The 13,868-nt window shown below is 62.7% G+C and overlaps 1 protein-coding gene across 1 annotated transcript; it reads left to right on the top strand.

Annotated features, from left to right (window-relative positions):
* The first annotated feature begins 4,772 nt into the window (after window positions 1-4,772).
* RTP5 (receptor transporter protein 5 (putative)) lies at window positions 4,773-10,728 on the top strand. The gene is made up of 2 exons (XM_002723728.6): window positions 4,773-5,212; window positions 6,895-10,728. Exons 1-2 carry the CDS (start codon window positions 4,920-4,922, stop codon window positions 8,198-8,200), a joined length of 1,599 nt encoding a protein of 532 aa, XP_002723774.3. The 5' UTR covers window positions 4,773-4,919; the 3' UTR covers window positions 8,201-10,728.
* Window positions 10,729-13,868: the final 3,140 nt, after the last annotated feature.

Raw genomic sequence — 13,868 nt, 5'->3', positions numbered from 1 at the left:
GTGGCAGCTGGGGGGGGGGGTCAGCCAGGGATGGGAGATGCTGGACCCTTTCTGCCCTCCCAGCCCCCTCTCCTCCCTCTTCCCTGCCCCTGCTGGAGGCTCCTGGCAGTGGGGGAAGCAGTTCTGGAGTGGACTCAGCATGGAGCTAGGCTGGGGCTGGGACAGGGCAGAGACATGGTGGTCTCTGGGGCTAATGAGGGCAGGCGGGTTTGGGAGGGTGAGCCTGTGGGAAGCAGGGCAGGGAGGGGGTGAGCAGGGCCCCCGAGTCCAGAGCAGGAGGCAGGAATAGCAGGTTCCAGGGCTCAGGCCTGAGGCAGGGCTGCACCCCATCCTCTCATCCAGACCCCTGAGCAGCGCAGGTACACACTGCTGCCTGCTCACGCAGTCCCCAGCACAGTCACGCCATCTCCTGCATGGCTGCCGATTCCCACGCCAGACACAATCCCCACCAGGCTCCTGGTCCCCAGTGTGCGCGGAGCCCTGCCTCCCTGCAGCAGCCCCACCGCTCCTGGTCCTGGGAGGGATGAGGGCCTCCCTGCCCCTCCCTGCCTCTGGGGGAGACCTCAGGAGCCCCAGAGGCAGACTCTGACCTCCACTTGCCACTGCTTTCTGCCCTGCCCCGCTCTTGCTAGGAGCACACCCCTTCCACACACCTGGGCCTGGGCCTGGGCAGCCATGTGCAATCCAGGGTCTGAGAGGGAACCTGCTAGAAGCAGGAGGGAGGCGTGTTCCGACCGTGGGGTGACTGGGAACTGTGAGGTCACAGTGGGGCTGCTGCAGTGGAACATTGCTCCCGGCCGTCCCCGCAGTTTGCTCAGCCCTGGTCTGAGCTAGCTTTACACAACTGAGGGACAGCACACGGGGGGCTCCCAGGTGTATGTGAGCACCGAGGGTCCTGCTGCCATCCCAGGGCTTCGTCTCCCTGCTGTGCAGATTCGGGGTGCCCCGTGTGCATCCCTCCATGGCTGTGCCCCCGCAGAGGCACTGAGTCCACAGTGGGGCCCCGTTACTTAGCCACGCCCTGCAGCCCCTCTGGGAGGGTGCCAGTGCCTGATGGTTGTGAGCTGGCTGCTAGGAGTGTGAACAGCCGTGTTTGCTCTGGGTTCCCCTGGGTAAGCCTGGGACCCCTCTGTCCTGCCGACCACAGAGGAGCCACTCGGCTCAGCCATTCGGGGCTGGAAGTGGCCAGGAGGCCGGGGCTCCTCCCTGGAATGTGAGAAGAGGATCTCTGTGAGCTGCAGGATGTGACCCGGACACTGCTCACAGGGGGAAGGTGGGGGAGGGGCTCTCCCTGCTCCCAGCCGGGTTTCCTCCAATGCGGCAGGTGGCCCGTGGCGCCTTGGCCCAGGCAGCCTGAGTCACAGCTGGCTCCTGGGTTGGGACAGGAAACGGTTAATAGTGTCTGCAAATAAAAACTTTCTGTTCTATCTTGGTTTTGAAACATTTCCCAGAAGTGAGAAAAGAGAGCCTCATTTATCTGCCCAATTTAAGAGCTAACTTGAAACAAATTTCATGAGCTATTTCCAATTTACTACACACGGGTACACAGACAGTTTTATCCCTCCCACTATTTTTTTCTAAACTTTCTAGAATGTAATTAGTTTCTTTTTTTTTTTTTTTAAAGAGTTATTTGAAAGGCAAACAGAAAGAAAATCTTCCATCCTGTGGTTCCCTCCTCCAATGGCCACAGCGACTTCAAGAGGAAGCCAGGAGCTCCGTCCGGGTCGCCCCTATGGGAGACAGGGGCCAAGCACTCTGGCCATCTGCGGCTGTCCCAGGGAGCTGGATCGGAAGCAGAACAGCTGGGATTGAACTGGGCCCACATGGGACGCTGGTGTTGCGGCTGAGGCCTCTGTCTTTAATCAGACTTGTTTCTGACTGACGTGGTTGAAGCTGTCGTGGGGGCCTCCCAAGGTCAGACAGAGGTGTCCGTCCTGGGCATGAAACATGGCTGTGTTCTGCTGCCTGTGCTCCAGCTGTGCCCTCTCTGCTCGGATGCAACCGTCTCAGGCCCTGCTTGTGGGCTCAGTGCGTGTGTGAAAATACCTATCGTGTATCCATCCTGTGGCCGCCATGTAAGGTTAGAACTCCCAGTCCCTGGAAGGGAGACAAGGAGGCTAAAACCATATGTAAAGGAAAACCCTTCTTTGTTCGGGGCTCAGGATTTTGGTAAGAAATTCCACCTGGGCCTTCTGCCGGCATAGACTACTTCCTGTTAGGGGCCTTGGTGTCTCCTCTCGGGACACAAATCCTGCTACGGTGCCACAGAGGGCAGCTTCACCCACTGTGCCTGAACGCCAGACCCTGCCTTTCACCTGTGCAAATTCCCAGTGTGTGTTTGTGTATGCGTAGGTGTGTATGTGCCCGTGCAGCTGTGTAGTCTGTGTACTGTGCTGTATGTTTTTGTATGTACTATGCACATGTGTGTGTTGTACATTTGTATGTGTAGGTGTGTAGTCTGTACTGTGCTGTATGTTTTTACACGAACCATGCAAGTGTGGTGTATGTTAATGCATGTGTAGGTATGTATGCACACGCATACATGTGCATTCTTGTACTGTGCTGTATTTCATATGTACTGTGCGTGTTGTGTGAGTGTGTGTACATGTGTAGGTGTGTAGTCTGTACTGTGCTGTATGTTTTTATATGTACTGTGCACATGTGTGTGTTGTACATTTGTGTGTGTAGGTGTGTATGTGCACACATAGATGTGTAGTTTGTGTACTGTGTTGTGTGTATATTTTATATGTATTGTGTATTTTATATGTGTATGTGTTTCTGTGTGTAGTGCGTGACTTGCACATATGTGAGTTCATGTGTATTATGTGTAGTGTGTATTTTGTGTGCATGTATGGGAGGGGGCGGTTCCTTTCTCATCTGAACAGAAACCCGGAAGTGGAGTGCTGACAAAGGACCCCCCCATTCCTGCCACGGTCTCTATGCCCTGGTCACCTCGTGGTCCACAAGGGCTGCTGGAGCACCGACCATCATCTCTACGTTGATAAACAGAAGAATGTGAAAGTGGAGTGAGAAGAGTAGGCCCTGCCCGGCAGCCCTGTGTCAAGGATGTTTCCCAGAAGCACGTCCCGTAGTTCCTCCTCTGTCTGTCACAGAAAGACAGCACGTATCTGAAAGTCAGAGCACGTTCAGATATGCAAAATAAAGCAGCACGCTCTTTTCAGGATCAGCGGCGAGCTGGAGAAGGGAGAGAACTGGTGAGCCGGCGGAGGAGTGAGAGGCCGCTCAGTGTCCAGGGCAGAGGCAGGAGAGAAGCCCAGGGCAGCCAAGAGCCCAGCAGGTGCCTGTGTGCAGGAGAGCACCTGCCGTCCTCTGGTTCAGGAAGAGCGGGTGGCTGCCAGCCCCGGAGGCCCGAAGCTGGGCTGGCACTGTGGTGCTGTCACCTCACCCGACTGCTGGTTCCAGTCCTGGCTGCTCCACTGCTAGTGCACCTGAGAGAGCGGCAGGGGATGGCTTGAATTTTTGGGCCACTGCACCCATGTGGGAGACTCGGTTGGGTTTCAGGCTTCTGGCTTCCGTCTGGCCCAACCCCAGCCATTGCAGCCATCTAGGGAATGAACCAGCAGGAGGAAGATCTCTCCCTGCCCCCCAGCCCGTCTTTCAAATAAACAAAATAAAAATAATTTAAAAACAAGAAAACAAAACCAGAAGGACCAAGCACCCTGCCCACAAGTAGAGGACAGATGGGTAGCCAGCCAGGTGCAGACGGGGCAGGGCGGAGTGAGCTGAGTGACCACGTGTGGCATGGAAAGGGCACATCCCCAAGACCTTGGACGGTCGTCTGCAGGCCCTGCACCTGCAGCTGGGCCCAGAGAGCTGGGCAGGTGGGCTGTGCAGCTGTGAGCAGGGCAAAGTGAGCTGAGCGACCACGTGTGGCATGGGAGAGGCACTGAGCCCGTCCAGGGGCATGTCCCTGAGACCTGGGACATCATCTGCAGGCCCCCAGAGAGCTGGGCAGGCGTGAGCAGGGCAGCCCGCCCCAGTGACTGGAAGGGACAGCTTCCAGGGGCCCACAGAGGCTACAAGGCTCTGGTTCCATGTGTGTGGGGTGTCTCCCGGGGGTCCCCTGAAATGGCCCTTGGGGGTGTCTATTCTTGTCAGCATGAGCTTCTCCAGCAGCCAGAGCAGCTGCCCACAAGCTCCTCTCCATGGTGGCTGCCCTGAGCCAGGTGCCCATGCTCAGGGCTCCTGGGGCCACCTCTGCACCCCAGCCTCAACATGGCCCTCGTCCTGGAGAAGCTGCCCAGCCACGGTCACCAGAGGCCGCCTCGGCTTGAGTCCTTCACTGACAGCTGTGGGTTGGCCGTGCGTGCAGCCCTGCCATCCTGGACGGCCAAGGCTGGCCTGCTTTCTGCACTAGCTTTCTCTCGCTGTTCCCTGAGTCTTGGGAGGGAGGGAGAAGCCAGACATGCTGTTTCCGCAAGCTGTGAGCAGGGCTGCTGAGGCTGCGGCTCAGGCCGTGCAGCCACAAGCGGGGCTCGGCCTGGCTGGGGGCAGCGCAGTGGTGGAGGGGCCTGAGGCTGGCGGCAGCAGGGACAGCTGCGGGCTGGTTCTTTGCCTGGGAGGTGTGAGGCTGGCATGTATGTTCTAGGCATTTTTATGTCGGTGTCTTAGAATTTAGTGCCATGCTGTTCCAGTTCAGGGTTGGCAGTCCGCTGGAAAATACCAGACCCTTGGAGAGACGCTCACGGGACACTGCTCACGCGTCGTGCAGGGAAGAGAGCAGCTGCAGGCGATGCATGCGTGTCACATGATCTCTGGTCTGTGACAGTGGCTGTGCAAGCATACACGCCCATGTACACGGCAGCCACACAGACATCAGCACACCCAGCTCGTCGCGACCGTGACCTCTGGGTGCTGGGGTCACAGGCGATTTCATTGTATTTTTCCTCTCTGCTTCCATGTCTCTGAGACAAACCGGTTGCCACGGAGACCGTGCTGTTGTCAAGGCAGCTGATTGGCCAGCGCGGGACCGAGGCTTCCTGGGAGCCCCTGAACGAGTGCGGCTGTCAGCCCGCAGTGCAGACACGCGCAGCATGGACGCGGCTGGGGCGGACGTGTGGGTGAGCACCTTCGCCCAGCTGATGAGCGAGAGGAAGCCCCGAGACGCCTGGGTCCTGCTCCCCCAGGAGAGCCTGGCCGCGGGGCCCCTGGACGGCAGCAGCTTCCAGTATCGGCTGAAGGGGCTTTCAAGGTGCGGCCAAGGGCAGGCGGGGGGGAGCCCCCTGTGGGTGAGGGGAGGCTGAAGGCGCCTTTCTAGGCTCTGAGACCGGGCCCGAGTGGCCCTGGAGTGGGTGCTGTGGGGCTGGCAGCGGGCATCCACCCCGCCTGGACTTGTCCCCCATCAGGTGGGTGGGGCCGGGCGGTGCCAGAGCTGAGACCCGACAGTGCTGACATCATGGCTGCCAGGGGGGTGGGCGCTCCCCTGGCCTGCGCTGTTCCCGTGGTGTTGCCATGGTGTCCAGGCAGGGCCTGGAATGCGCAGGTGCGGTGCTCAGGCCTGAGCAACCAGCCAGCCGGGCAGTCCTGCTTGGGGAGGCTGTGGCAGAGGGTCCCCAGGGAGCCTCATACTTCATCACCACCATGAACCTCCCCAGCGTGCATCCCTGGCTCATGGCGCCAGCCAGGGGGCAGCTCTAGCAGCTCCGTCGGCCCCTCGGCATGCTGACCGGTTGTCCTGCTCTCTGCCTCTGACCACATAGCTCCCGAGCACCGGATCTGGGGGCCAGTGTGTGGTGGAGCCCTGGCTCTTCCAGGTGCTGGGTCTGAGAAGACCGAGAAGCCCCTGCCTGGCCCCACAGCCAAGTGCTGCCATGTAGCGCATGCAGGTGGCTCTGGTCACCCAGACGACGGGGACCACGACACCCATGTCTCCAGCCAGGGCCACCAGGCACCTGTGGCTTCTGATCGCTAATCAGACTTAAGCAGAGTTAGAAGTTCAGCTCCACGTCCATGCGCTCTGTAGGCTCCTCGGCCGCGCAGGGTCTAAAGCAGTTCCATCGTCTGGAAAGTCCCATGGGCAGCGCAAAGACAGGGTCACTGAGGGCAGCAATGAGTGGCCCTTCATCTGCCCCCCCGCCCCGTCTTTTTAAAAAGTTTACTCATTTTTATTTAGATGAAGGGCAGACTGATGGGGGTGGGGAGAGACAGAACTTCTCCCATCCAATGGTTCAGCCTTCGAACGGCCACAACAGCCAGGGCTAGCCAGGCTGAACTCCATCCGGGTCTCCCACGTGGGTGGCAAGGGAAGCCAGCACCTTCGTCACCGAGGTCCATTGGCAGGAAGCTGAATCGGAAGCAGAGGCGGAGATTCCAGGTGCTCCGATACGGGATGTGGGTGTCTCAGGTAGTGGCTTAATCTGCCCACCCCAACCCAAGGACCTTGGAGGAGAGTCCATCCTGGGGGCCAGGAGCTGGGCGCTTCTTTCAGCCAGGGGTGTGGTGCCCAACTCTCCAGCTCACATATGAGGTGCACTGTTCAGAATCCAGGGGGCTTGTCCAGGGTCCCCCGAGCCTGCACTTAGCTGCAGGGGGCATCCCTCACACCAGCACCCCCTTAAATTTCCCAAATTTCTCATCACCTGGCCAGGCCCAGCCGGGAGGCCCTGAGTCGGCTCCCCCTCCTGCCCTGGCACTCAGGGAGTCCACACTGCAGACAGCAGAATGTGGGGGCGCGTGGCTCCCAGGCCTCCGGCCGGGGTGCACCCTGGTGCTGCCCTGCTGTGCGCGTGTCTGCGTCTCAGGTCTTCAAGCTGCAGGGCCTGGCCCAGAGCGAGGCAGCTCCGAGCGCTGCGGCTGCGCCGGCCGGCACCCGGCTGTTCCCGGGCTGGAGCTGCGTCCTGCCCGGCCGCGGCTCACGGCCCTCTCTCCCCGCAGGCTCCAGTGCAGCCGCTGCCTGTGGGTCTGGCGCTCGGCGCACGTGCACATCCTCTTCCACCTGTGGTGGGACGCGGGCAGCCGCCAGGGGCTGGTCAAGATGCGCGTGTGGGGCCAGCGGTGCCGGATGTGCCCCCCGGGGCCGCCGGGCCCCCGCGGCGACTGCCAGGTGAGCCCCCTCAACGTGTGGATCTTCCTCAGCAAGCTGGTGCTGCACATCCTGAGGCGGTGCTACGGCGACCACCTCAGCCAGTGCCCCGAGGTCCGCTTCGGCGACCGCTGCGAGGCCTGTGAGCTGCAGCTCTGCTTCCTGCAGACGGCGCCCGAGCTGGCCTGGGGGCCGGCGGCCAGGGCCGGGCACGCGGCCGGCTGCTGCGCCGGCGGCCACGACCCCGGCGGCCTCGCCGAGACCGACTTCCTCGACGGCGCCGCGGCGGACGGCGGCGAGTGCCCGCACGAGGGCGCCCGCGTCGTCTCGCTGCCCTTCTCCCTGGTGGACGGCGGCCGGCCCGCGGCCGGCGAGCGCCCGGCTGCCCTTGGCAGGGGCACCCTGCGCCTGTTCGGGCCCGGCGGCGCGGCGCCCGAGGGCGGCGGCATCCCCGTGGACGTCGGGGACCCGGTCTTCCACGCCGAGGGCCTGTGCCTCGGCGACGTCGAGCCCACCTTCGAGCTGCGCGGCTTCGTCTTCGGCGGCCACGGCGGCGCGCCCCGCCCCGTGGGCGTGGCCAAGGGCCAGGGCCCGCTGTCGCTCAGCGCGGGGCTGGCGGCTGCCGGGGCCCCGCTGCCGGCGGTGTCCTACGTGGTCGGGCTCTCGGCCGACGGCGAGGGCGCGGTCACCTTCCCGCTGTCGGCGTTGGGCGTGCTGGGCACGGCGCCCCCCGGCGAGGCGTGCTACGTCACCTTCCCCTTCAGCTTCGCCGCGGGCGCCGGGAAGGAAGACGGAGGCGCCCCGACGACGCTGGGCAGCGAGGCGCGCAGCCCTGTGGCGGTCAGCAGCGGCTCCATCGCCATCCCCGTGTCGGCCCTGGAGGTGGTGCAGCGCCAGGGCCCCGAGCACGCGGCCGGCGGTCCGCACAGCGGCGGCCTCGCGGCCTACAGCTACTGCCGGCGGCGGCACCGGGCCAGGCCGGGCCAGCCGGGCTGTGGGCCCCACGCCGAGGACGAGCCGCACGCCTGCAGCGTGCACCGCCGGCCCCGCGCAGAGCCGTCCGAGGACTTCTGGATCTGGGTGTCCATGACCGTCTGCATCTTCTGGCTCATGTGCATGTGCAGACTCAACTTCAGCATCTTCCAGCAGCCGGCCTAGGGTACGGCCGCGCCCCGAGCCGCCCCGGCCGCCCCGAGCCGCCCCGGCCGCCCCGGCCGCCCCGGCCGCCCCGGCCGGCCCCGCCTCCGGGCCCCCGCCTCGATGTGCGTGCCGGTTTTGTGTGTGTTCGTCCTGTTTCTGGTCCTGTACACGTGTGTTTCCGGTGCTTTTCTCTCTGTATGTAGAAGTACAATAAAACGAAGTGGATCCCACCGCCTGCCCTCGGGGAGAGAAGGGACAGAACTGGAGGTCCCCCTGCGGAGGGTCCAGGTGGGGCGGCAGAGGCTGTCCCCCACCTCTCCCGCAGGAAGGACCTACCGCACGGCGGCTGGTGTGAGTGGCTGCGGACCCCTGAGGTGCTCCCGTCGCTCATGCAGGGTGGAAGCCTGGTGACACCCGTGGGAATGTGGGGCACTTGGGGAATGTCACCTCAGGAGGCACTGTCCAGTGCACAGGTCCCTGGCAACTGAACTTTGGATTTTCGTAGTAGAAGGCCCCAGCTTCCATTCCCAAAGGGAGGGGTCGCAGGGTGGCCCAGGCAGCAGGGGCTGTGTCCAGCTGTGCCCAGCCACCCAGCCCCTGGGGTCTGCCAGGGGGCTACAGAAGCCGGCCTCTCCCAGGGCCCTGAGTTGGGGGCCAGTGTGGCTCTCAGAAGGTTCTTCCTGTGGGGCTGCCCTGGAGGCAGGACTGGCGCAGTGCAGGTGAGGGAGGAGGTTCAAGACAGCAGCCCAGGAATCCCACTGGTCTGTGGGCACCGAGAGATGGCAGAGGCTGCAGAAGGTTCTGCCCCTTGGGCCAGGCATAGCACGGACAGTCAGCCTGCAGACCACTGCTAGTCTGACTGTGACCTGGGCCGTGGTGACCCAGGAAGGAACCTCCAGTTCCATGGCTGCTCCCTGGCTCAAAGGCCCTTGTCCTGGGTCAGGGATAGGGTTTAGGGTTTGGGTTAGGGTACCTGCCCCAAGCTACCGGCATTGCCCCTCCCCTACTGTAATAGCACCCCTCTTGTCACCACCCAACCGTGTCCTGGAGGGTGAGGCCTCATCAGAGCACCCAATGCCCACCCCTGGGACAGCAAGTCCCTGTCTCATCCCCTGCCTTTCTCATCAGCATCCAGGCCTGCCCTGGCTTGTGGCAATGCTGAGGCCAAGAGGCTGGGTTCTGGGGCCGTGGGTGGGCAGTGGGTATGAGAGGTCATTTCTGTTTCCACCCGCAGATCGACTTCAGGAGGCGGAGCCAGGAGGCCCCTGGCTCCCATCAGATGGGGTCCCAGAGTGTCCATCCCCACCCCCTGCTCTCTTACGATGGGATCCCTGAGTTCCTGGCCCCACCCCCAGCTCCAGTCACATGGGGTCCCTCTGAGGGGCCAGAGAGGGTGGGAAGCCCCTCTCCTCTCACTCCTGTGGCCCCCAGGGCTTCATGAGTCCACCTCTGCAGCCCAGAGACCCTGCCTGAGGGCCCACTATCCCCTGCTCCCCAGCAGTGACTTTCAGGGGCACAGAGGCATGGGAGCGACAGTGAGAAGGAGTCCCTGCAGAGGCCTGGAGTGAGAGCAGGAGGGAGAGAAGACGAGAGAGGCTCTCAGTGGCCGCTGCTGGAACCGGTCACCGAGCCAGCGCCCTTCCAGAAGCACGAAGTGGAGTCCACAGCCGGTGCTGGACGTGAGGCTGGGTGAGGTGAGGGGCCATCCTGTGGTCACATTCTGGGGAGCGTTTGCCCCCCACTGACACCAGGGCCAGCTCCATCTCCTCCACTGCCCCGGGAGCCACAGCCTCAGATGCATCCTTAACACAGGCGGGGCGTGGACAGCCTGCCTGCTGTTTCTCCAGGAAGCCAGGGCTTGGAAGTCAGATCCCTGACCCCTCATCCTGGACACCCTTGGGTCAGCCTGCTGCAGCAGCCCCAGAGGCCTCTGTTCTGCCAGAGCTGTGAGCCAGGCACGGGGCGGGGCGGTAGCGTGTGCAGCGACATTTTCATCACCAGGCCACGGTGCTGCAGGAGGGCTCGCGCCTCTCCCAGGCGAGGGGCCCACAGAGTCTCCAGCAGGGCTGCTGTGTGTGGCCGGTTCTCCCCACAATGGGGAGACTCGACCTTGACTCAACCTTGACCTCAGAAGTGAGCTCAGCCTGCACAGGACCCACGTGGTTGTCCCTGGCAGCAGGAGACAGTGACAAGGGAACCATAAACACGACAGGCACTGCTTAGGCTGAGCAGGGATGGCTGAGTGGAGGGAGGGCATTAAAGGACGGCCATGGGGGCTATGGGGCCGGGGGGTTGAGCCGCTCCTGTGGTGCTGCCTTCCCATGTGGGCGCTGGTTCAAGTCTTGGCTGCTCCACTTCCAATCCAGCTCCCTGCTAATGTGCAGAGATTAGAAGCATGGTGTGGGGGCTGGTGCTGTGGCGCAGCAGGTTAACGCTCTGGCCTGAAGTGCCGGCATCCCATATGGGCGCCGGTTCTAGTCCCGGCTGCTCCACTTCCAATCCAGCTCTCTGCTGTGGCCTGGGAAAGCAGTAGAAGATGGCCCAAGTCCTTGGGCCCCTGCACCCACATGGGAGACCTGGAGAAAGCTCTTGGCTCCTGGCTTTGGATAGGCACAGTTCTGGCTGTTGTGGCATCTGGGGAGTGAACCAGCAGATGGAAGACCTCTCTCTTTCTTTCTCTCTCTGCCTCTCCTCTCTTGGTGTAACTGACTTTCAAATAGGTAAATAAATCTTTTTTTTTTTTTTTAAAGAAGCACGGTGTGGTTCCCGCCCTCAGTGGGTAGAGCCACTTGATGGTACAGTCCCGGGCTAATGACCAGTGCTGGTCCTGGAGGCTGTGAGAGAGAGGTGTCAACTTCCAGCGATGAGTGTGAGATTGTGTTTCCCACCGAAGTTCTGTCAGCTTGTACTGCTCCCACGCCAAGCACAAGTCGAGCAGATGCAGGCAGAGTGTGGGGCGGGGGAGTGTCAGGGTGACTGGTGCACCTGCCTTGTGGCCATGGTTTGTGGGATGGGGAGGGTCTCTTCTCCAAGGAGGGAGGAGGCGTGGTCTGTTTCTGTTTCCTTTTGTCCCCAAGTGGCTTTCCCTCCAGGGCTGGCTCTCATTCCTGGGGCCGGTGCCGCACACGTGGCCTCTCCCTTTGCTGACCTTGGTGCAGATTTCCGGGCAGCCCTGGCCCAGGCCTCTGTCTCTGCCTGCCTCAAGGAGGCCTTCCTTCCTCCTGGGCTCGTCTCCATGGCAGGATGGCTGGATGGGGGCATCACCAGGCAGGAAGCCGCGGGCACGGCTCAGTCCCCTCTGTCCGAATATCTGCCAGGTCATCCCGTATCTGTCTGTTTCCATAGCCGTTTGCAGTGGGAGAGCAGGACCAGCAGCCTCCTGCCATCCCCACAGCCCAGGGCACTCCAGTGGGCAGCAGGGGCGTGGCACACCTGCCCCTGGTGCTGTGACTGGGGAAGCCGGAGCTCACCAGAGCAGTGACAGCAGGGAAACGGGCCACAGTGCATGCAGCGTGTGCACCCCAGCAAATCAAGCTGAGCGGCAGCCCCTGGGGAGGGAGGGCTGTGAGCACCAGGGGCTGCTGCACCTGCTGAGGGGCCTCACCGAGCCCCTCCTGGCCGGGTCTCAGGCGGCCGTTCTGAGTCGTCTTTCACAGCTGCAGCTGAGCTGTCAGTGGGCGTAGACTGGGGCTGTTTAATGGACAGACGTTCAGAGAGGTCAGAGAGACCCAGGGCGGACAATGGAAAGGACCCTTCCCTGCCGAGCTGTGACAAGCACTGCCCACCAGTGACCCCTGTCCCAAATGCCCTGCAAGGGGCCTGACGTCAGGTCATTGTTGTGGAGACATTGGATTCTTGGCTTCCCACCCCACTGACCTGGCTGACCTGGACTGGAGCGGCCATGGGTCTGCACGCCCACTCTCTACAGGGGCAACCCTGGCTCTGTGCATCCACTCTGGACCGGGGCGGCCCTGGCTCTGTGTGTCCACCAGGAGGCCTTCATACCCCGTGCCTGCGTGCTGCCTGTGACCACTCCACAGCACTGGGGTGGCCCTGAGGGAGCTCCAGGGACAGCAGAGCTGTGGTCTGCAGCCGCATCCCAGGAGGAGCCCTGTGTCTCCTCAAGGGCGCCTAAGGGACAGGCGCCCCCCCCCGCCCCGGGCTCCGGAACCACAGAGCCCCGCTTAGGCTCCGTGGGTGCATGGGGAGCTCCAGGCCTGGCCTCCGTTCTAGCATCCTGGGCCTCAGCGGACCTCCTCGGAGCAGCGCTGGTGCGGGAGGAGAGGCGGGGCCGGCGCGTGGCGTCAGGCTCAGCGCGGGTCTGGCGCAATGGGAGGGCGGCAAACCTGGACCTGCTCTGGGCCTCAGCTGGGGATGGCCGCGGGCTCCGCGTCCCCTGCGCCGCACCAGCGCCACCGTGTGTGTGCTTTCAGAACTACGCCTCTGCGTCCAGGGCCGACATTGCAGCGGGAGCCTGCGGGGGGCCTCCCCTCTGCGTCCAAGCGGTCACCTCCCCGGGCTGCGCCCGCACCCACGTGTCTGGCGTTTCTGAAGCAGCCGTGCACAGGACCCTCTCAGAGCTCTCGCATCGCCACAGGAAGCGGTGCACACACATGGCAGGTGCCCCAGGAAGGTGCACCCTCGACAGTGCACACGGAGGTACGTCCTGGCCCATGCCCATCCATGCAGACGCCCACCCACACCCACGGCATATGCAATGCAGCAGAACTAGTCCTCGTGCCCGCGTGATGCCAGGTTGCAGGGGAACTCGAGTCCACATGGCTGTTTGGATCCCACCTATGGCTGGTTTCTGTCCTCCAGCCTGGGGGAAGCAGTGAGGGCAATGCTGGGAGCCTTATACCTGTGAGCCTGCTGGTCGAGGCCCACCCTGCGTGCCCCGTGTGAGGCTCAGCGTGGCCTGCAGTGACCACAGAAGGCTGGCAGGACTCATACATGGCCACAGTGGCCAGTCCCTGTCCTGGCTTTCTGTCTGCTCCCCAGCCTCCCCTGCCTCTGTGTGAAGTCAGCTCAAGTGGGCTCCTTTCGGTACCGTCTAGGTTGGCTGGGGACACAGGGTTTGCTCCCCACGCGTCTCAGTCCACACGTGGAGACCAAGGTGCCTGCAGGGGCCTGGGTACTTCTGGGGGCTTCGAGGGAGGGTCTGCCTGCAGTCTCTCCATGGACAGTGGGCTTGGTGACCTGAGGCTTATAAAACTCATCACTCAGATCACTGCTTCTTCCTGCAGCTCCCCACGGGGAGTCCTCCTGTGCCCACGTCCCCCCTCCCATGTCCCCACTCTCCATGTCCTCCACGTGGCATGGTCTGAGTCAGACCCTCTGGCCATCCTTCCACTTCTACACCTGTGCGTCCTTCCCAAATCCGTGATCTTCACATCTGAAGGCTCTGGGGCCAGGCAGCTCCTCCTGTGCCTGTCTTGGCAGAAACCTAGTGGGAGCCCAGCCTAGGCCCCTCCCGCCCCCATGTCTGCTGGGGTCCCCTCCTGTCTCCCATGTCTGCTGAGGTCCGAGCCCAGTGGCGCCCCCTCCAGTCCCTGTGTCTGCCGAGGTGAACTCTGGTTTTCCTGGCAGAAGCTTGATGACAGGTGGCAAGGCCCCCTGGGATGCGCTGTCCAGCGTGTCTGGAATTGGGGACGTCTGAGCCCTAGGACGGGTCTGGATACGGGGC

Source organism: Oryctolagus cuniculus, chromosome 3 (assembly GCF_051225735.1).
Source record: "Oryctolagus cuniculus isolate XC-2025 breed Fujian yellow rabbit chromosome 3, ASM5122573v1, whole genome shotgun sequence".
Lineage (NCBI taxonomy): Eukaryota > Metazoa > Chordata > Mammalia > Lagomorpha > Leporidae > Oryctolagus > Oryctolagus cuniculus.
Note: the sequence above shows the minus strand (reverse complement) of the source record. Positions and strands in the feature narration are given on the sequence as shown.

What these genes read in the sequence shown, in the direction of transcription:
- RTP5 (XM_002723728.6), top strand. Translation starts at nt 4,920, where the DNA reads ATGTCTCTGAGACAAACCGGTTGCCACGGAGACCGTGCTGTTGTCAAG. An exon ending in CGGCTGAAGGGGCTTTCAAG is followed by an intron (nt 5,213 to 6,894) that starts GTGCGGCCAAGG and finishes CTCTCCCCGCAG; the next exon opens with GCTCCAGTGCAGCCGCTGCC.